Source organism: Apteryx rowi, unplaced genomic scaffold (genome assembly GCF_003343035.1).
Source record: "Apteryx rowi isolate R43461 unplaced genomic scaffold, aptRow1 scaffold_554, whole genome shotgun sequence".
NCBI classification, from domain to species: domain Eukaryota; kingdom Metazoa; phylum Chordata; class Aves; order Apterygiformes; family Apterygidae; genus Apteryx; species Apteryx rowi.
The window spans coordinates 240,614-262,182 of record NW_020450821.1 but is presented as its reverse complement, the minus strand read 5'-3'; the positions used below and the strand labels follow the sequence as shown (position 1 = coordinate 262,182).

The 21,569-nt window shown below is 37.5% G+C and overlaps 1 protein-coding gene across 3 annotated transcripts in view; it reads left to right on the top strand.

Annotated features, from left to right (window-relative positions):
- SYNRG (synergin gamma) overlaps window positions 1–21,569 on the top strand; it is a 46,745-nt gene that overhangs the window by 3,127 nt on the left and 22,049 nt on the right. For 2 of the 3 annotated variants that reach the window (XM_026081572.1, XM_026081571.1), the window contains exons 2-12: window positions 4,273–4,313; window positions 5,673–5,791; window positions 7,453–7,583; window positions 7,922–8,027; window positions 8,666–8,777; window positions 13,636–13,713; window positions 14,915–15,111; window positions 16,012–16,260; window positions 17,105–17,241; window positions 19,296–19,414; window positions 19,591–19,653. In XM_026081572.1, the coding sequence (XP_025937357.1) occupies window positions 4,273–4,313; window positions 5,673–5,791; window positions 7,453–7,583; window positions 7,922–8,027; window positions 8,666–8,777; window positions 13,636–13,713; window positions 14,915–15,111; window positions 16,012–16,260; window positions 17,105–17,241; window positions 19,296–19,414; window positions 19,591–19,653 (1,352 nt within the window). Of the gene's footprint in view, window positions 1–4,272; window positions 4,314–5,672; window positions 5,792–7,452; window positions 7,584–7,921; window positions 8,028–8,665; window positions 8,778–9,999; window positions 10,300–10,920; window positions 11,146–13,635; window positions 13,714–14,914; window positions 15,112–16,011; window positions 16,261–17,104; window positions 17,242–19,295; window positions 19,415–19,590; window positions 19,654–21,569 lie in introns of all 3 variants that reach the window. The other variant, XM_026081570.1, reaches the window with a different exon arrangement.

Below are 21,569 nucleotides of genomic sequence, written 5' to 3'. Positions count from 1 at the left end.
GAGGGGGGCAGAGATTTGGGGCACGGGGGGGCAGGTGGGTTGTGGGGCAGCGGCGGGGGGCTGTGGGGCAGCGGCGGGGGGGCAGACCCGGCTGGCAGGGCCCCGCGCCCGGGGTGCGCCCCGGAGGCCGCGTTCGGGCCAGGGTGCCTCTGCGTTTTGCTGCGATTTGCTCCCTTTTTGGCTTCCCACCTTATCTCCCCCCCCCCCCTTCTTGGCCTTGGGCGCTGGTCCCCAAACTTGGGGGGCTGTGCCCCGCTCTGCTGTCTAGCTCCGCGGCTGCCGCCTCGGAAATTTGGGCAGAAAGGGGTTTGTGCGGCTCACGAGCGCTCTTTGGGTGCCGGAGGTTTGGGTAGCGTCGGAGGCTGCTGGTCGGGGCCGGTTAAAATACGTATTTTAACCTAGGCTCTTATGTGCTATTTATCTGTTGTCCTACTTTTATAGAGGCACAAAGTTGGGTAAATTGTGCTTCGACAAAGGGAATTTAAATTCATTGAGTCTTCCTGGATACCCAAAACATGCAGTTTTGTCTGTGTTGGCATAAATTCAGTGAGGGAAGGTCTGCGCTGTGGCAACCTTTGCCGGAAACGTGCGCGCGTGTGTGTAGGGAGCTTTTCTTCGGCTGTCTTTAGCCAGGTTGCTGCTCTGCGTTTATGAGCAGGCATCATAGGTGCTCTGGGAATACAGTTTACAAAGCATTTGGGAAGAGAAAAGCTCAAGTATATACTTAGGTGTATGCATATTTTGGAAGGGATAGGAGGCTATCTTTGTATTTCACCATATATACAAATCTGCAAAAGTTCTTACGAGCGGCTGAATAAACCATCCATCCTTCTCTTAGAGCAACGCTGTCTACTTAGCAAGCATACGTGATTAAAACAAGTAACAAAAACTGTTAATAAACTCTAGATTTTGAAAAATAAGAGGATTTTAAAATCCCTGTTTCTCATTGTTAATATTTTGGGTTTTTTGAGTTTGAAGACTGGAAGTAGAGGAAAAGTTTCTTTCTGTGTTTTTTTTTTTGCTTTGTTTCTCTTTCATTGTTGTGGACTTCTGGGTAGAAATTTGCTATTGAAAAATACTATGACTTAGTTTATGTTGTACTGATAGAATTGTATTCACTAGGAATTAGGAGATGTAAAAATCCAGTTATAGATGGGAAAATGTTATGTGTAGTTTGGAGCTTTTGCAGTAAAATAGGAATACAGAAAAGGAGCTGCTTCTCCTTACACTCATACTTTTTGACTGAAGCTGACTTTTTTTGAAGCTCCATATCTAAGCTACTTATCTGATAGAAATTTGCAGATTTATATTACTGCTTTGAGAGTTCTATTCTAACCACGTTGCTTTGTTTTCCTTGTGGTAAACGCTGCGCAAAATAGAATACATAGTTTGTATCTTTCTGTCTACATTACGTTTTCTTGCTGTGTTACCCAAAGTATTATGGCTGATTGCGTGAACCTAGGTGGTCAAGTGCGTCTGCTGTTGAGAATGACAGAAATGTCCACAGGTCCATTTAAATCCATTGTAAAAATAATGGGAAATAAGAAACTATATTAAAATAGCGTGCTCGATAGTAGTCAACTAGCCTATGTATTTTAAACAACCAGAGTCGAAGGATTGCATTGTGTAGAAGGCGTATTCGGTCATTTTAGAGCATACCTTCAGCTGGTTATAATTGTTCTTTAGCCCCAAAGTAGTATATTGGTCTTACGGACTACTTACTTTATCATGCCCCTCTTAAAAATAGGACAGTTTCATCCTTTTATTTATTTTTTTTAAGGTGTCTGTTTATTGTGTAATTCTCTTGAGACACCTGGAATTAAAAAGTCTCCTTTAAAAGAAAGTTACTTCAGATACTGCTCCTATCAATATATAGTAATTCAAGTTCCGTAATTTTCTATAGTGCTTCAGTTTTGTCTAAGAACTTRCTGTGACAACTTTCTTTTTCAGTGTTGAGAATCAGTTGCTTTAGCTTGATATGTGTAGATATACCTTTTCTTTATTTCTAGACTACTTTTCAGAGATTAAAAAAAAGTTTGTTGTTTGAATAAAGCAATTCATGGGGGATTACGCATGTGGATTTGTGGCTAATCTAGGCAATTGCATAGCTAAATTTTGGAGCGAGGTCTGTGATGGATCCTAGCCGCACATACAGAATACCGTGTTAAAGAAGCTTGCTTTGCTGCTTTTGTTTAAGTAGCTCTTCTTTCAGTCTCCTCTAATTAGCTGCAGTTTTTTGTTGTTTTTTTTTTTCATCGGAGGCTTATAAATAAATCAGGAGTTCTGTAGAAGGGGATAAATATTTAATAGTCTGGCCTTTATTTGCTTCCAACAAGCAATGGTACCTTGCAGTGCTTGTTTAGATGACATTACATTTGCTAATTTGGAAGAATTCTTGTTTCCGTGACCAGATTCCCCACGGATAAGGGAAAACATGAAACTGAGAATGCCTTTTGATACTTGTGAGCTTTTAAAAGTTAAATTTTAATGTTTTGTAATTCTGAAGAAACAAGTAATTGTGTGGGTTTTTTGATGCCTAAAATTGTTGCACTTGTGGGTCTGACTTATGTCAAAAACTCCACACATCTGAAATTACACCCGTTTTAAGAGGATGTGTTACCAAGGTGGCACTCTTTGCTGACAGGTGGCAGAAGAACTATTTCCATAGGTGAAATCCAATGCAGGCAGGATCCAGTTAATTGGCTGGACTTCAGCCCTTGAATGGAGAAAACCACCTTTCTGACCAAGATGGGGGTCATGGGTCCATCTAGGATTTTTAAAGTCAGCTGTTTGTCTTCATGATATTAATACTTGTATGCTAAGAAGTGGGTTAAAATGACCAAATTGAACACCCATCAGTTCAGTATATTTTGGTCGCAGTTTAGACTGTTTGATCTGAATCCCATCCAGATAGTCCCAGCACTTGTTTTGAGGTCAGATAGTGTGCATCTACCTAGTGTTTCGAATACAGAAACTAAAAATTGTGGTGGTGATTAAGAATGATAAGACCTGGGCCTGCTGGAACACAGAAGTGTGTGTTAGTTATGGAAGGAGAAATTAGTGTGTATCCTGGTGGTTAGGGCAAAAGAAAAAGCTAAGGTATTAAAAAGATTCCAAGTTAGAGGATGAAATGGAGAATAATGTAGGTGGTTTTGGTGACCATGTAACCTGCTGTCTGTATTATAGGTAGTTACAATTAAATTATGCATTTATCCACAAGCTGAATTCCTTATTTTATCTTGGTACTCTTATTACATCACTCTTTTATATTTATAAATCAGGATGTCTTTCTGAATTTACTGAAGGTTTTTAGAAACTGTCTGCAGTCATTTATGATACCGTTTTCTCCTTTGCCTTTTTGGCAGTTTCTTTTAAATCCACCCTTGTGCTGAGGGATATTGAATATCTATAAATATGTTTCTTTGCATAGTATTTTGATGTAATAGCTGGCTGGGACATAGAAACATACGTCAGCAGTAATTTACCAGATGAGAACTTCATTCAAAGTGTTGCTTGCAAATGAGACTTCTAAACTAGGTCTTTTTTCCTGTTTGGCAGCACAGCACGTGCTTTCATTTCAAAGTGAGGGCTAGTAATTGCCATTATAATTTCAGTTGAATTTTTAACAGATCTTCCTTCAGGTGTCCTAGCCCTTGATACTTTCATGAATATATTTTTTTCCATTTTCTGCTATTTTTCTTCTAATTAGATGTAATTGACAAAATATAAAAGACGTTATTTTGTGATACTTGTTGTTAGTTAGTTGGATAGTTTATTTGTCTGCAGAAAAACTGTTCCTAAGCAGCTGAGAACTATTTCCTGATGCAGTTGATGATCCTGCTGAATCAGATGCCTCCAGCAGGAGATGCTTATTCATTCTGCAGTTCTTGAAGGCCTAGCCCACGTTAATAAAGGTGCTGAAAACTCTTTGGTGGGTAATGTAGATGAGTCAAAACCACTTTAGTAGTATTACAGCAGGTGAAATATGTTTCTCCTTCGTTTTGCTGCCTGTGACAATATTGACAGTGCCAGTGCAACTCTTCCGTCATTTCGAAGGATCTCCCCTGAGGATCCCTGGGAGGGATGGCTTTTTCCATAACGTAGGGATGTTCTGTTCTGTGAAATCTGCAGTAGCAGGTGCATATGCTGACCAAAAGGTGGGAGAGTTTGGTGGTGGTGTTGACATGCAAGTCAAGGTAGCTTTTTCATTCATTTTTGTAGAGAAGTTGCATTAAAATTACAGACTCTCATGTGCCTTTTTTCCATCCCCAGCTTCATGTTTCCTGTAGCAGGCGGTTTAGGCCCTCCTCAAGGTATGTATGAATTTCAGGTTCTGAGCGCTAAGTTCTTTCCTTTGTTTAGATACATTAAACAACTTAAAGTAATTTCTGTTCTGTGCTGATGCTCAGAAATGTGACTATTAGGTGACCTTCTTAGCTGTTTTTCGCTTCGATTCAGTATCTGTAAGCTGAGTCTTGCAACATTATTTGTAAAAATTTATATATAATGTTGAAGAAGCACTATTACCAGAATGCTAGATTAAAGATCTAGGAGCTAAAACTCCATTTTGAACCTGAATTTGCCTTTTAGATTTTTGTATTATTTTCAACGTGGTATTTAACCTCTTTATGCTTCATCTACCAGCTGTGTATGCCCATATTGTGTGGGTGTTGCAAGACCTGGTAAATATTTACAAAGCACAGCAAGACCCTGGGACAAGAGGTGCAACCTGTGTGGAAAATATTAATACAATAGGAGAGCCTCAGCCTTAAATTACCTTTGTTCTCATTCCTATTCCAGTGCTGTTTGTTTAATTAATGGGAAATGCAGAGAGAAATTGTAGGGGAGGGGAGAATTTTCTTAAAAAACGCCATTTCTCAGGGACTGATTTATGGATTACTCCCGAGTGTGTCATGTCCCTTCTGGAGTGCTTTTACCTATGATGTTAAGTTATGCACCGTTATAATTGTCTCAGAGTGCTGGTAACACATCTGTATTTTCTGTTAGTATGTGTCTCCCAAGATAGCAAAATGTGAGATATGAAAATACTGAAACATAATCCGTTTGGCTTTATTCAGTGAATTAACACATTCCAGCTTGATTTGTCTAATTCTGTTTAAGTTTAGCTTTTACTGATAAAACTTTAATCATTCTAATACGGATAGTGGTCTAACTAATCTATCCAGCCAGCTTAGAATGTGGGAGTTTGACTGTGAAAACGATACGAGTTTATCTCCCATTGACTTATCTTCAAAAGCTACTAGTTTATAAGTTCCCCTTCCAAGAGAAATGGGGAATTATCAGTGCCAGTCACCCTGGCCAATTAAATCTTGTTATGGTTGGAAATGACCCTTCTGAAATAAGATGGGAAGAAACCCACAGAGAATCTGTAGGATGGTGGAGGGATTCATCAACTTAGTTGCTGGGGAAGCCCCTTAACATTTCTTCCATTAGACTGGCCAGCGCCTAACCTAAGGAAATTCTGTGGCTGCCTGCAGTGTTGTATGTTTTTTATTTATTTATTTTATTTATGAAACCAGAATGAGTTATGAAACCAGCCAGACTGAGAGGTTTTTCCTTTCCTTTGCTGTACTGGCTTAATAGGAAAACAAAAACAAAAGACAAGCTTTAACACTAACAGGGAGCTTACCTTGTTTAATATTTTGTCGTAGGGATGATTCCTATGCAACAGCAAGGGTTTCCAATGGTTTCTGTCATGCAGTCCAATATGCCAGGCATGATGGGCATGAATTACGGTTCTCAGATGCCTCCAGGACCCATGACCATGCAGGTGTGTGACTCTTGTGTTTGTGGATTGAAATGGGTGCTTTGATGTTTGTTCGAAAGGTGACAGCCAGCCTCGTAGCCCTCTCAACTGCGGTGCGATAACGGGGGAGAACCTGGCTTGAAACTGAAACATGGGTATTAGTGGGTATAAATTGAGGCAGGGCATCAGATTTGATAGTATTCTCTTTGAATATATTTCTGATATTTAAAGAATTCTCTAAGCTTCATTGGGATCTGAATAGAGAGAGTGTGGGAGTTTGGCGCATATTACTTGCTGTTGTAGAATAAAGAGAAATGAGGGTGTAGTGCAAGGACAATATCAGTTACCTCTAAAGCAACTTGGATGTTATAGTCCAGTCAAAGATAATAGAACCTGACCTTTCATTTTTTATATGTGTTATTACATCAAGGTCTGGTAACAGAAGGGTGGTCCCTCAACGGCAACAGAAACAAAAATGTTAGTAAGATGTTGAAAAGCTATTAGATGCCACCTACTCTAAAGTATGGTTAGTAATACTATCGAACTGTTAAGTAGCTATTGCAATTCAAAACTCCCACAATATACTTCTGTCTTTTTACTTTTGCTTCATGCTTTCTCTTTTTTCGCTTTGCTTTTGTATTAATTCCATTCCTGCTCTTAAGGTGGTATATTGTGTAGTATTTTAAATGAGACGTTTATAAGCTGATAAGACGTCACTATGTACACAATTTGATTGATCATGGCCAATTTACCTCATTTCATTTTATCCATTTGTAATGCCTCTGCTGGTGGTAATAGAACTATGTTTTGTAAATGTAGGTGGCAATTCATAAACTTAAAATAAAGAAAAATCCTTTGTTCCAAGGAGCAAAGAATCTCTTAAATGTGCTATATTTTTTTCACTTGATCAGTTTTCCCATTTATCCTGCTTCCTGTGTTTCATTGTCATTTTTTTCTTGCTTAAAGCAACTTTCTGTCTTTAACTCTTCTGTAGCTAATTGCTATATATATCAGCAAACCTTTCTAATACAGATGCAATTTATACAGGCAAGTGTCCTCTTTTCTGTTGTCTTATACAATCTCCCTCTCTTGGACCCCTAGATAAGCTATGCTTGCAAAATGGCCAGACCAAATTTTGCCAGCATCCATTGTTGGTTAGGAGAGTGCATCTCCTGGATGGAATTTAAAAATATTACACAATCCCTTAGAATAGGGGAAAAAGGGAAAAAAGACCCAAAGCATAGTACTGAAGAGGGTTTAGGTTGGGATATCTGTAAACATTCCCACTCTTGAGGTAGGTTGCATGGATCTGAATTCCTGTTTTTTTTTGTTTTTTTTTTTTTTTTGTATTTTCCTTAAAGCCTGCTTAAGCTTGCCCTTTGTATGTTAGCATTTTTCTTTTTTTTTTTTTTTTTTTTTTTTTTTTGTATTTGTCCAGAAGAGCAGCCTGCCTTTTAAATTCCTTTAAGAATTATGATTCTGTATTGAGAGGGAAGAGTGCCATCTACTGAATGACCGATGCTTTTTTTTCCTCTTAACAGCCAGTCTGTGGTCAGAGGCTTCTCATCCAATTACACCTAATGCTCTAAATTTTATGAGATCTAGCTAGTTCACAATTTGGCATGGTGTAATTTCCGGTGGTTTGGCTTTTTGTATTGGAGTTGTATTATTGATTTTTGTTCTAGGGTGGCATGCCTTTAGGGCCAATGCAAGCAACTGGAATGCCTTTCATGGGACAGGCTCCTTTCTTAGGAATGCGTCCAGCAGCCCCACAGTATACCCCTGACATGCAGAAACAGTTTGCAGAAGAACAACAGTAAGTGACACTTAATTTACTCTTGGCAAATTCTCCTTTTTTTCATGGGAGAGGCATAGGCTGGAGGTGTAGTCCACACAGTAAAATTATTATTGATAGTTTCTCTAGAAAGAAGTGCAGTTAGGACTATAAAATATTGTGAAGATCACTCCTTTGCATTTGAAGGCAGTCTATGAAGTTAGTAGTGCCTGTCTTCTTACTATTCAGCGAAAAGTGGAAGTATGTACACCAAGCCACCTGAATTTGAGAAAGGAGAAATGGAAAAATCAAGAAGAAGCTTGACATGAAAATTATAATGAAAAAATACTTTCTTTAGCTTTTTCATCATTTTGCTTTAGAAAGAGATTTGAGCACCAGCAGAAATTCTTAGAAGAAGAACGAAAACGACGCCAGTTTGAAGAGCAGAAACAAAAGCTGAGACTCTTGAGCAGTGTGAAACCTAAGGTATGTCCTAAATAACTGGGTGGTGGGGGTTTTTTTGTTTTTTTTTTTAACTTGGCTTTTAATGGGATTGTCTCATTTGACAAGCAGATAAGTGGGAAATTTATAATGCCTCATATAAATTTGAGGCATCAAATTAGATCTTGGAAAGCATCTGGAATATTCAGTCCTTTACACACTTACACACTTTTGGTGTAATGTAAACAAAGTCTGGTGTTGAAAATGAAATCAGCTTTTCAAAAATAAACTTACCTGGTGTGTAAGATTTGGGAACAGATGGAGTTTCCAGAATAGATTGTTTGGTGGCTTGTTCATTAACTTTATTAAGTTTTGGACAGTTCCAGTGAGCTCAGAAGTTCTCATCTGCAAGAATACAAATAGCTGAGTAATGTTTATACATTGTTCTAATACACAAACTGTATGTCTGAAGACTGAGAAACGCCGTCACTCTGTGGTCTGCAAAATAATCTCGCTTTCTAAATAGCAGAGTTCTTGTTCATATGCTTCAGAAAAGCGTTGCTGGAGAAAGAAGGTTTTAATCTAACAGCAGGCATTGCTAATTTTTTTTGCTAAACAAGCATGGCTGTTGAAAGAAAACTGAGTTGTACTGTCAGTTTTTCAAATGTTCTGTCATGTCTCAGACAGGTGAAAAAAGCCGAGACGATGCACTGGAAGCCATTAAAGGAAATTTAGATGGTTTTTCTAGAGATGCTAAAATGCACCCAACACCAGCATCGCATCCAAAAAAGCCAGGTTTGTCATCTTCCAATTCAGAACTCTGATGTTTGGTTCCTTCTGCTGAGAATTTTGATTCCGAGAAGCACCTTTATATGGTGTATTTTCTGCATTGTAGAATGAAATGTCATCCTAGCTGCTGTTTGCTTTCTCAGGTTATGACAGTGAAATATTAGATTTTGGCTTTCATTAGAAGACTCTGTATCTTTAGAAGAAAGCTTAATGTGATGTGCTTAATGTGAAGTCTCATGTAAATTGATAATGAATGTTAAGCCCACCGTTAGTAACTTCCTTTATACGCTTTGATTCTAAATGTTATAATTGAGTTTGTTTTTTTTCCTAGACAAAGAATTAATTAATGTTTTGCTGAGTGCTTTTGAAGCTGAGAAGTGCTATATAAGTGCTAAGTATTATCAAAACGTTGTATAATGACTTCAGTGTACTCTAATAGCTTATGTTTATACCATTACCTGGGCATGGTCAAACTGAAGCCGTTTGTATTCTCTTTTCTCAGTAATAACTACCTTTGTAACAATTACTACTAAAGATTTCCTTTGAATTGTAGTTGTATAGCTTGTTTTGTGTCTAGCCTGAAATGAAGCTTGTCTAGACAAGCTTTTTCCCAGCTAAATCTTCATCTGTTCTGTGGGTTTGCTCTTAAATAATTCCGAGGTCACAAGTGTTTTTCTGATGATTTTTCCGTTGCCGATTGACTTGCGCATCCCATGTCAGCTTTGTTAAGATGGGTAACTATGGGAAGGGGATCCATCAGAAAACTGTCTAATTGAATATAAACTTATTTTGGATCTTATGATATATTGTTGAATTTCTGAGGATAAAATGCTTCTTTGAGGGAGAACACCCCTGCTGCCCCCCCACCCCGCAGTTATGTCCACTTGAGGATATTACCCTTTGATTTGTTTTGACCCAGTTTGTTTAAAACGAATGGAATACTTTCATAGCCAGTGTTAAGAATCAAGTTTCAATCCAAGTGTTTACTTCATAAAAAATCTGGGAAAGAAGATGCATGGTGGGAAGTGACTGCTCAGTTTTACCTCATGTATTTCTGTTATGCTAACAAGGGTAACTATTCTCATCTCTTTGTCAAATAATGTATCCACTGCTGTTTCTCCTCACCCATTTGCTGTGCATACCTAATATTTATCATTTTTCCCTACCTTTCTACCTAAGAGCCTTTTTCCCTCATCACTTTGCATTGTGTGTTCATTCCATTTTACAGATCATCCCACATCATCCCATTCCGCTGTATCTGTTTCCCACTCTGTTTTTCTTGATGATGAAGAATTTAGTGACTTTATACAAGGGCCTGTTGAAATCCCCAAACTGGTGCCTCAACCCACCTCTCAGCCTTTTCAGCCTTTCCGTTCTGCTACTGAGGCTGGGCAACTGCTTTCAGAAAAGGCTATGGTCCAGCCTCTCCCTTCAGCCCAGACTCCAGTGTTATCCATCCTGCATGGTACTATTGGGCAGGTTCCTTATTTTCCTACCTCTGCATCTTCACCCAGTATCCATAAAACAGGTAACTCAAAATATCTTTTATTAAATGCCGCCTTCTGTCATAGAGATGCACAGAGTCATTACCTCTCTTATTGTTATTCACTCTGGTTGAAAAAAGTAATACATAGGCAATTAAGTAGAAACCTGCTGATCCATGGGGAAAAGCGATTAAGTTCCTCTCCTCCTTCCCTTAGAACTTTACTGCCAGAGCAAGTCATGTGTCAATCCAAAGGTTGTTAAATATACATATTGCTGATGTTAAGAGAATTAAGTCTTCTCCCTCTTCTACTACTTTTTTTTTTTTTAAAGTGTGCAGTACAAAAAGATATCATTGAGCTGGTGGTATAAAAATACATTTATTATGCTACTGTGGAGCATTTATGCGCTTATGTATTTAATGAATTTCCTCTCCTACTTGCTGCTTTTTTGTGTTTGTTTTTTTTTACTTTGTTGTATGGTATATCGGGGCAGAATCAGGCCCTAAAAGTGTTTGAACAGGGTGGTACTATTGCTCTGAACTGGGACAGATACTGATCTTGATAATTCATCAGTGGTACCAGTAATACTTCTCCTTTAGAAGTGTAGAATTACAGTCTGGGTGGTTAATAACAAATATAAACACTTCCTCCTGCTGTTTATTCAGGCTCTTCCTTGGAGGAGAAAGTCTTAGATAATGGCTTAAATGAATCTGAACAAGACCAAACCAAACTTAAAACAACTGAAGTTGGGCACAAAGCCTCAGCTGCAAGCCAAGTTCATCCCAGTCTAACCATCAATGACTGGGGTGGTATAGGTGGACGTGAAAGTGGTACCACTACTGCAGAGGTGCTCAAGGCTTCAGAACAAAACATAGCAGTTGAAGAGTGTGGTGAGCAAATGAAACATATGACAGAATTTAAATCTAATAAAATGCTGCTTGAATGCTAACACTTTATACACTAATTCTGAGGCCAATGCTGCATAATTTTGCTCTGAATGCCTGCTTGAATAATATGTCAATGCCTCTTGCTCCTTGCTGAAAGTAACAACTATGATTTTGCTCTGAACACTTTCCACATGAATTTACTGCTGTAATCACTTTAACATGTTTGTTTAATCAGGTCTGCTTCTGTTTTAAAATATTCTGTCCTCTTTCTTGGAAAAAAAATTGTGCTCTCTAAAGATTTTATTATTATTATTTATTTATTTAAGGAAATTTGCTACTAAAGATGGTCAATATCATGGTGGATTTTCATCTTGAACTTTGAGGGGTAAACTCTTGTTAGGTTAAAGCCCTTAGGAAGACGCTATTAGATTCCTAGACAATTTGCCTCTCATATGTGTTTTGTCTAAAGTTGTCTGCATCTGGTCCAGCTTTTGAAATTTTGATTTCTAAAATGGAGTAAGTCAAACTTTAAACAAGCTTTAGTTCCAGTTTGCATTTTATTAAAGTTGACAGTTGAATGTTTGGTTCTTCACTACTTATTTCAGTCAAAACAGACCCACGTTACCTGTTGCACCTTGATTAGTGCTCCTATATTGGACTTGAGGATTACGTGAAACTTGAGCTCCAGTGTATTCAAGAATAAATACAAGCCCTTTGTGTAATCTCACTTCACTGGAGGGTGAGATGAAATGGAGAAGGGAGACAATTTCTTGTGCACAGATAAATGAATTAGGCGCTTTCTCAAGCAGTTCTTTCCTAGAAGTTCAGTAACTTTTTATTAATAATCTTATGTGTTCCACTCTGGCTGCTGGTATATGTTGCTTTCAAGTGTTACCTTGTCCAAAAAACAAAACAAACAAACAAAAAAACTCATTGGATGAAATTAAATGGTTTGAATAGGCATTTTTTTAATAAGTGGAGGGCCTTTATAATAAATGATAAATTGATAAAAGTGACTTAACTTAAAAGAATACACAGCATGAAATAGGAGTCATTCATTTATTCATAGTTCAGTCAGTGCAAAATAATTGCATTGTTCATTTTGCACAAATCCAATATAATCTGATGCCTGTTTAAAAAAAAAAAAAAAAAGAAGAGGTGGGGGACAAATGACCCTGGCTTGAGATGAGAGGCAGCCTGCAGAAGATGATGGTGTTGGAGGTGATTATGTAGTACAATACTTTAGAATAATTCCCGATGTTAAGGGGGCTCTGAGGGATGAGCTCAAATCCTTTGTGAGGAACAGAAGTTTGGTAGATAAGTGATAACGGCAGAGAAAAGGGAATACTGAAAAATGGCAAACCTTCAGCCGTCTTGATATTATCAAAGTTTTGAGCAAGATTCTCCTATGTATCAGCTAGATCAACTATATGAATTCCTTTTCACTTTTGCTATTATTTCATTTTAAGGAGTTGAGCTATATCAGATATTCGGGGGGGGGGAGAGCAAGAAGTGGTAGTATGCAGAAGTGTCTTGGGAAGAGTGGTTAAAGCTGAAGAAGAATAATCAGATTGGAGGAAGCAGCAAATGTCTTTTGCTTGGCTGGTGAAATGGAAGGAAATGCTTGTATTAAAATGTGCTTGGAGCTATGGGATGATTAGAAATTAGACTGTAGTCAGGAGAGAATTGATGCGGAAGATGAGGAGATGAAAGGACATTGGGAAAGAATGAGTGAATCCTTAAATAATGAAGAGTTTGTCAGAGCTTCATCTGAGGTAAGGAAAAAAATCAGTTTGAGGAGAGCTAGATCAGGGAGTAAAACTGTGAGACTGAGGGGAAGAGTGAACACACTGGAGAAGTAAATATTCAATTCACAGGGACTAAAGTGTGACAGATCGCATTATCATACTCTGCAGTAGCGAAGACGGCAATGATGTCTTCTGGACCTGAAGACTAGGAGCAGTGAGGCAACGGATACATATTTGTGAACAGGGGAAAGATCTGTTGCAGAGGTTCGGGCTGTTTGTGGATTTCCCTGAGCAGGATTATCGGTGGAGTGTTATAAATGTTTCTTAGGCTTCTGTTTTGGTAGGTGTGCGTTATTTGTTCTACAAGTGGCCCTAATAGCAAACTATTGATGGGAAGACTGAATTTGATATGGCACAGAACTGCTGTATGAAATTTTAAGAGACAATGAGACTTGAGCCTCTATTCAACCAGCAATTTGGCCAATGAGGAGCTCCTTATTTCATTGTGTGTATATAGTTGTATTCTTGCTGTTACTCCCAATCATTCTAGTTATTATGTTGAAATATATATTGACTGTAGTAGCTGTTTTTCCTCTCTGGGCGCAGTGACTCCTATCCGAAATCTTTGCCTGAAATGCTGAATGATACTGACAAACTGATCTAGTCTCAAGATCTTTATACTCTGAATCTGTATGTCCTAATACAATTGTCTCTTTCTTTTTCGTATTAAATTGTACACATTTAGGAGTTGGAGTGTTCCCTTCACAGGACCCAATTCAGCAGATGATGCCTCCTTGGATTTACAATGATAGTTTGGTCCCAGGTAAGTAAATAAATAAATAAATAAAAGGGGGGGGGCACAAAATGCCGAATAAAACCTAAAACAAAATAATTCTATGAAAATACATTTTTGATGAAAAAGTACAAAACAATACACTAAATATTATTGATATTTTATCTAATTAATTGTTCAACTATAATAAAACTTTCCAGTTACTGTGGCTTATGGTAATTAGAAAATAGTTTTACTTTTATTCTAGAATCATGACCACTTAGCCAGAAGAGTAAATGTTTGTAATGTAAATGTATGCGTGCACATGTGTATAATACATGTTTAGCAGCTGTGTGGCTGAAAGAATAAGTTTCCTCCTCCCCCCCCCACCCTTCCCACCCCCATGGATGTTTGCTGTCCTTGATTTTCCTTTGGAATTAAAAGGATGAGTGATTGATTTTTAATGCTGGAAGATTATCTTACAACGTTTTAGTTTACCAGCCTATAATCTCTGCTGTTATGCAATTACTGCTGTTGAGTGTGACTAGAAATGTTATGTTCTACCAAGTGAGCAATATAAAGTGTGAATGCATATGTACGCCCATTGCCATTTACTGATGTGTTTTTCTTCAGTCACCAGCTGAAGCCTGTATTTTTGATACATTTGAAATTCACGGTGGCTTTATCTGCATTTGAAGAAATCGGGAGTTTCTTCAAGCACATTAAATGTTTAATCTAGAGTTTGTAATGACAGCAGATTATGCTAGTAGAAGTTGCTATTGCTGATAATACTGCTTTCATGGGTAGTTTGATTTCTGGTAGCTCTTTAATTAAGCAGACTCATTTCTTAAGGTTATTTTGCTTTATATATGCAAATAACAGTAAATAGAAAATGAAATGCTGTACTAGATATTGATTACACTGAATTCTAAATACATAAAGCTGCTATAACTATCTTTTTATAAGAATTATCCTAAAAATTCATTAAAGAAACGTGTTTTTAAATATAGAGCACTAATAGCATTCTGTATAAAGTATTTCTTCTTTGTGTAAACTTGTATGTAAAGACCATCRAATAATGCATTTAGATGAAACATGAATATTGAATATGATGCCAGAATGCTGATGCCTTTTTGAATGCTATTAATTTTATATACTAAATGTTAAGAGTTTGAGTCAAAATAGAAAAGCCATCTTAAATTCACTTGAAAACTGAAATTGTCACTATCTAATACTGGCTCCCTCTTAACAGAGTTGTATAAGAAAATTTTAGAAACCACGATGACTCCTACTGGAATAGATACTGCTAAACTCTATCCCATACTGATGTCGTCTGGATTGCCCAGAGAGACTCTTGGACAAATATGGGCTTTAGCCAACCGTACCACACCTGGGAAGCTTACAAAAGAAGAGCTTTACGCTGTCCTGGCTATGATAGCAGTAACTCAGGTACAACTAAGGCTTTGGAGACTAATGCAGAAAGGTAGCTCACTTAACTTCTCTGCCTGTTGCGGGTCAGCACAAGTGGCTAGTATACCACACTTCTAGTAAAATACTAGTTCTGTTGGAGTCCAGAAGAGAAACTCTCATTATAACTTCAATGAAACTGTAATTTCTTTCCCTGCACTTACACTTCAGTTATTCCTTCCTTTAGTGTCAGTTGAAGATAGTTCTTATACGTATGATGTTCTGTTCATATATCTTTTTAATATAAAATACTGGCTGTATTTCTTCTGTTGTATGCACATCTGTTCCCTTCAAATTATATGGTTTCTGTATACCTAGACTGTGAATAGCTGAACTTGCTGCCTTCTGTCCTCCACCAGCAGAGTGTTGATTTTAAGCTTTTGTTCTGTGTCAGTTTAGTGTCGTATTTTACCAGTTTAGTAGAAAGCTGTCAGAAAATACCAACCCTGTATGGAAACTATGGCACGAGTGTCTTCAGCTGTGAAGATCCAAACTGAAGTACCATGTGGGGGTGGTGTGTGGGGAAAGACTGTGTAGCACACACCAGGTTCAGCATAGCTTTGCTTGCCAGTGCTTACTAGATTTGCTTATTAAAGCTGAACAAAAATGCAGTCACATGTTTCTGAACACCCCGGTGAGGTCTTTCATTGCCCTCCATGTAACTCCAGCACTCAGGGTGTTAAGTAGGATTCACATTGCTTATGGGATTTTTTTTTTTTTTTTTTTTGAGAGAGAGAGAGAGAGACAGACAGACAGACAGACTGATTCCCTGCCCTTTCATGGTTTCAATAATTTAAACTAGAAACTGGAGCTGAGAATGCAGTATGCATTTTTTTGGTCAGTGTGTACTATATGGTTGTCTTTGCTTTTCTGCTTGTGCAGAGAGGAATACCGGCAGTGAGTCCTGATGTGCTAAACCAGTTTCCGGCTGCCCCTGTCCCTACTTTAACTGGATTACCAATGCCACTGCCTGCCACGGTAAGCCAGCAGCCTCTGATGCCCACTGGACCGCCAGTCTCCATGCCCCTCAGTATTGGACCCGCCGTCATAGGAATGAGCATAACAGCACCAGCGGGTGGAGCTGCAACACAGTCTTCGGGAGGTTTTCTACCATCCTACCCGCCAAGTCAGGTTAGAGATGTTTCTGTTGCATGGTAAATCTGTTGTCCTGGAAAGAGAATTAGCCTGACTGTTTCAAAGCTGCAAAATGACAACAGAGTTTAAGTAAATGACAAAAAATGAAGCTGAAATCTAGAATGCGTCATCTAAAAATGCGAAGCCATGCCACTGTAAATGTCCTTTTATTTTTTTCCATTTCTTTTTGGTGGTGTTAGAGGTTAAAAAAAAAAAAAAAGGCTTTCTCCATTACAAACTAGCTTTCTCCACTACAAATGCTTGCAAGAGGATTTTAGTTGTAGTTAGGATTTCATAATGCCCATAAAATGGAGCTTTAGGTTAAACTGCACAAAATATCCTGTTAGCTAATAAAATAAGTTAGAATTTTCAAGAGAAGTTGAGAACTATAAAAGCCTTTTTTCTCCAACACAGTAGATGACATTGGGAATCAATTTTGGTGTTTGCAAATATGGTTCATCCTTCTTGCAAGAACGTTTCTTCTGATGCTTTTGCTATGTGTATGATTGATTTAAATTAATAGTGTTCTTCCTGTATTAAAAGATGTCATGGCTATGATGAATAATACATTTAATGTAAAGGGAATGAAGTTCCTTATTCAACAGTTCATGCATACTTTCTGTAATCCTAAACACCTCGTGTGTGTTTTCAGTAGGGTGAGGTGCAGGCAAAGTAAAACACCGATCATACCAATTTTGCATATTAATGTTGAAAGTGGGGGGGTGGGTTGTTTGTTTTTTAAAGTGGGGGGAAAAAAAACCTTCTGAACAGGTTTAATGCTGTATGACAATCTGGGAAGATAACAGTATATCAATTTGTGTGTTACACATCTGTAATCCAGGTAGTAAAACCAGAGGATGATGACTTCCAGGAGTTCCAGGACGCTTYAAAGTCTGGCTCAATAGATGACTCTTTCACTGATTTCCAAGGGGATGTAGCTGGCTCCTCCAAAGCAGCCAGTTCACAGCACCGGAGCAGGTAGTAGATCTTTGATTTCCACCCCTTCAATACTTTAAAAGTCTTTTAAGAAATGAAATGTTTTCCTCTTTTGTGGGTAGCTTTTTAGCCTGTAATTTTCTTCTGTCACCTGACTTCTGCCCTGGCAGTTTCTTTTGAAGGCTGTTACAACTACAATTAAGCTTTCTGAATTAAAAATGACATTTGATGTACCATGGGTGGTTGGCTGTTCTTTAGCATTCCATTCACCATGCTGAGGTAAATTGCATATGCAAGGTATGCGGATAGGTTTTTCAAATGTTTATACTATTGCACAGGCAACTGTAAATTACTTCATACTGAGCATTCATGCAAAAATCATACATACAGCTATTCAGAAAAAATACATTCGAACAGATGAGTACTGCTCTTAGTGTTGTGTGCTTCTGTTAAAAGTATGATCCGGTGTTCATTGAGGTTGATAGAAAACGTTCACTGGCATCAAGGTCTTTCATCAGGCCCTGACTATGCAAAGAACACGACATCATACTCTTCTTTTAAATGGTGGAGAACTGTAGTGGATAGGGTTTTCATTCTTTCTATCGTCTCTCTGGCCAGTGCTTAAACTTTTAATAACTGACTATAAATATGAATTGAAATCTCATTCAGACTTTAGCAGTCTTACATTTTCATTTGGGAGACTGCCAAGATGTAATCCTGGTTCAGGCAAATTTTGTATGACAAAGTAAGTATGCATACTTACTTCCTTTGAGAGTTTAAAATTAATCTTTCAAAGTCCTGAGATCATAAAATCCCAAAGTCTTCTTTCCTTTTATTGCACACAGCAAAATTTTATGCGGCTTCCATGTGTTTTAATTGTAGACACACAAATTTTCAGTGTATTGGACTGTCCTTAGTTGCAAATAGAACAAATAGAACTAATGCTTTCCAGGTAAACAGCAATTACCAGTCACTTCCTCAACAGCAACTTCAAAGAGGATGCCATTATGCACGGACCTTTCAGTTACAGTATGCATGACGGCATTCTGTGTGAGGAATTTAATTTAATTTTGCTGATATCAATTATGCCACATTTGTCTGAAGGTGCCCTATTTTAAGTACAATCTTCATTTTAGACATCATTTTGCAATTAAAGCCATTCTGCTAGTGAAAGTTTTAACAAACATTGTTTTTAAATTCAACAATGGGAAGCAGGGGATCCTGAAAAACTGGTGTTTCTTTTTCATGGCAGCAGTTCTCTTTATTCAGTTGTAAAAGCGTTCAGTTTTGAACAGAATGTTACAATGAGCTATAATCTAATTGCTTATGGAGCTTTATTTAAAAAAAAGCCATCTGTAGAGTACAGATGATTAACCATTACATTTGCCAAGATTGCATATCTAATAGCCTGTTTTGCAGTGATGTGAAATTTAATTATATTACCATAAGCTATATTTTTTTGACATTGCACTGTCTGTCTGCAAGCATCACAGACCATCATTAGCACGTGTGTGCAAGTCCTAGGTTTGTATGTTGCTTGTAGGCTGCTGATAAGGAGATTTAAATGGCTCTGGAAAGATTCTTGCTGCAGGCCAAAGAACACCATAGAAATTCATTCACGTTTTCAATGTGCATAGTACTGAATGACATAAACGAGAGGTAAAATGCATCATTCATATGTAAAGGATGTTCTGTAGAGCTGCCAAGGTCTGATAAGGGGGCTTGTGCGGAGGGCAAGCAAAGCTGTGGCAGAATGTCTTTTAAATCTTCCAGCAATTGCTAACATAGGTTATTATGGCAGTTTTACTATATAGAGTGTGTTTATGTGCAAAAAGATTTGCTTGCGTAACTATGGAATAATCCTTATTTTACTGAATAGATGGCTACCTAAACTTGCTGATTTGCACTGTGCAGAAATTCAAAGTTATCCTTTTCTTCTTTTTGAACAGTGGTTCCTTTTTTCCTTTTTTCTTCTTTTTCCTTCTTTTTTTTCTTTCTTTTTTCTTCTCCCCCCCCCTTTTTTTTAATAAAAGCTGGAAGTGTAGATTTCTTATGGATAAATTAAGGAACTTTGTTTTTATCTTTTTTTGTTTTAGTGTTCCTTCTTTACTAATGCCACTCCCAGGTAGTAAGACACTTTCATCAACTGATAAGTATGCTGTGTTTAAAGGAATTTCAGCTGAGAAGCCTTCTGAAAGCTCATCTACTTTTGGAGGTAAAAGGAAAACTATTTAACCACTATGTGCAATTCATTGCAATATTTCATATTTCTTATATTTTTGTCTTTGATAAAATGTTAATATAAAAATCCAGAGCAATTGTGCTAATATATATGATATTCGGGTCCATAATATCTTAATGTAAATTTATTTCTTTTCTCACATGCACTAGATTGTGGAGACAAGTATAGTGCTTTCCGTGAATTAGAACAACCATCGGAGAGCAAATACTTAGGTAAGCAATATATTTTGTGGAGCTGCTTGAGTATATTTTCATGGGTTTTGGTGGTTGCCTATGAACTGCAGAATTTCCATTGCTAGGATTCCAGAATAATTGTCCTTCAGTGGCTCTAAGTAAGCTAGCAGGAAGTATCCTGAAACAAGAGTACAAGGTACTGTTGTAACAGCCCACAACTTTGTATTTGGTAGAAGACTGGCCTCTCTTTTGGATATCTTGTGAGATGCAATTACAAAAGAGCGGCCTCCCTAATCCTTTTCCAGAACCATCTATGTGTAACTCATTTATGCAGTATAAGAAGTAATCTTATCTTTTTAATCAGATAATAAAGATATCTCAAGCTCTACTAACTTCCTTATATTACAGTGGACAGATCAGAATATAACTTTGTGGAAGTCAGGTTAAATTAGTAATAAATTTATATTACACCCTGGCATTTTGTCCCTTTATTTGTAAACTGCATTTTAAATTCTAGGACAAAACTGCTTGCCTGAGTTCATTCCTACTCCATACTTTTCAAAGATACCATTCTTTTTTCAGACATTGAGTTTTTGAAACTCCTGGGATGTTTTGTGGAGTTTTCATGTTCAGTCCTCTTCAGGATTAAGATCTTGCAGTTAAATGAAATAACAGCATTTTATCTCTTTCCTTACCTGTCTTAAAATACAAAAAACTATTGTATTTGCCTGCTATCCAGGTCTGACCACTCTTAACCCTTTCACCAGCTTACATTTCTAATGGAAAAGTTTGCAATTCATCAGTAAGTTTAGTTTGCTGTGATGTTTTTAGTTTTGATAAATGAATGGCAATTTCAAAAGTTCTTGTATTGCTGTTGGGTCCAGTGAATTGACTGGAGGGGAAGGAGGATGGAATAATGTCAGGTGTAGTCATGGTCCTCTACTACCTTTATAAGGAGTATTCTTTTAAATCTTGGTTAAACTAAGTTAGAATATGACACGGTGTGATAGCTTAAGAATTAAATCAGTTTCACAGATGTTAATGGTGTACTTCTAAAATAGGACAAAATATGTTTGTATATGGTATTGGACACTTGTCATAAAATATGCATCAATACTTTAAAATTACAAGTTGTCTAAGCAAATATATGCTGGTGAATGGGTTAAACAACTCAATAAAATAACATTTTTCCATGTTGTTTTTCATATATTTAAAAGATTTTTTAAAATAAAAATTTGTATATGAACAGGAAAACATTTATGAAACAGTACACCAAAATATTTATTGTAGATTCAATGAAGATATTCTGTTACATAATGTTCARTCAGGTTTAAATTATAATCCCTTTCATAGTGCTATCTTACATTTTGGTATGTAGCTGAACTAGAGATCTGCACGTTATGATTAATCACTCTCATGCTCGTGTGAAAGTCCAGCTCCAAGCTTCCTAATAAAGTTGTAATCAGTCTTTAGCTGAAACTATAAGATGCCTGAATTAAATTGAGTTTCCTTTTAAAGTTCTGATTATTTAACTTTATTGTGTATTTGGGTGAACCTGACAGAAGGAAAAAATGATAGATTAAAACGAGAGTTTAAAAATGTTCTAAGACAACGAATTAGAACAAGAAGCTTGCATTCTTTTGGGGTTTGGGGCTTTGCCTCTTGCCATCCTTTGGGTTCCCTGTTATGCAGGAATGGATAGGTTTGCTGGGCTTTCAGCCGCCTTAGGTGTTGTCCCCTGTACCCCCCCCCCCCCGCTAGTATCTTCTTCAGCCACCAGTCAAATCCAGTTTGTCCCTCCTGTATTCCCCTTTCAGTTTATCAACAGGGCTGCTTTTGTCTCAACCTCCTGCTGACATCCTATGAAGAAATTGTATTTGTGAAATATTTTGAAGAGAGGAAGGGGGAGGATTGCTTCTGTAACCAAACAAATGCTATATTGGTATAAGTGAAAT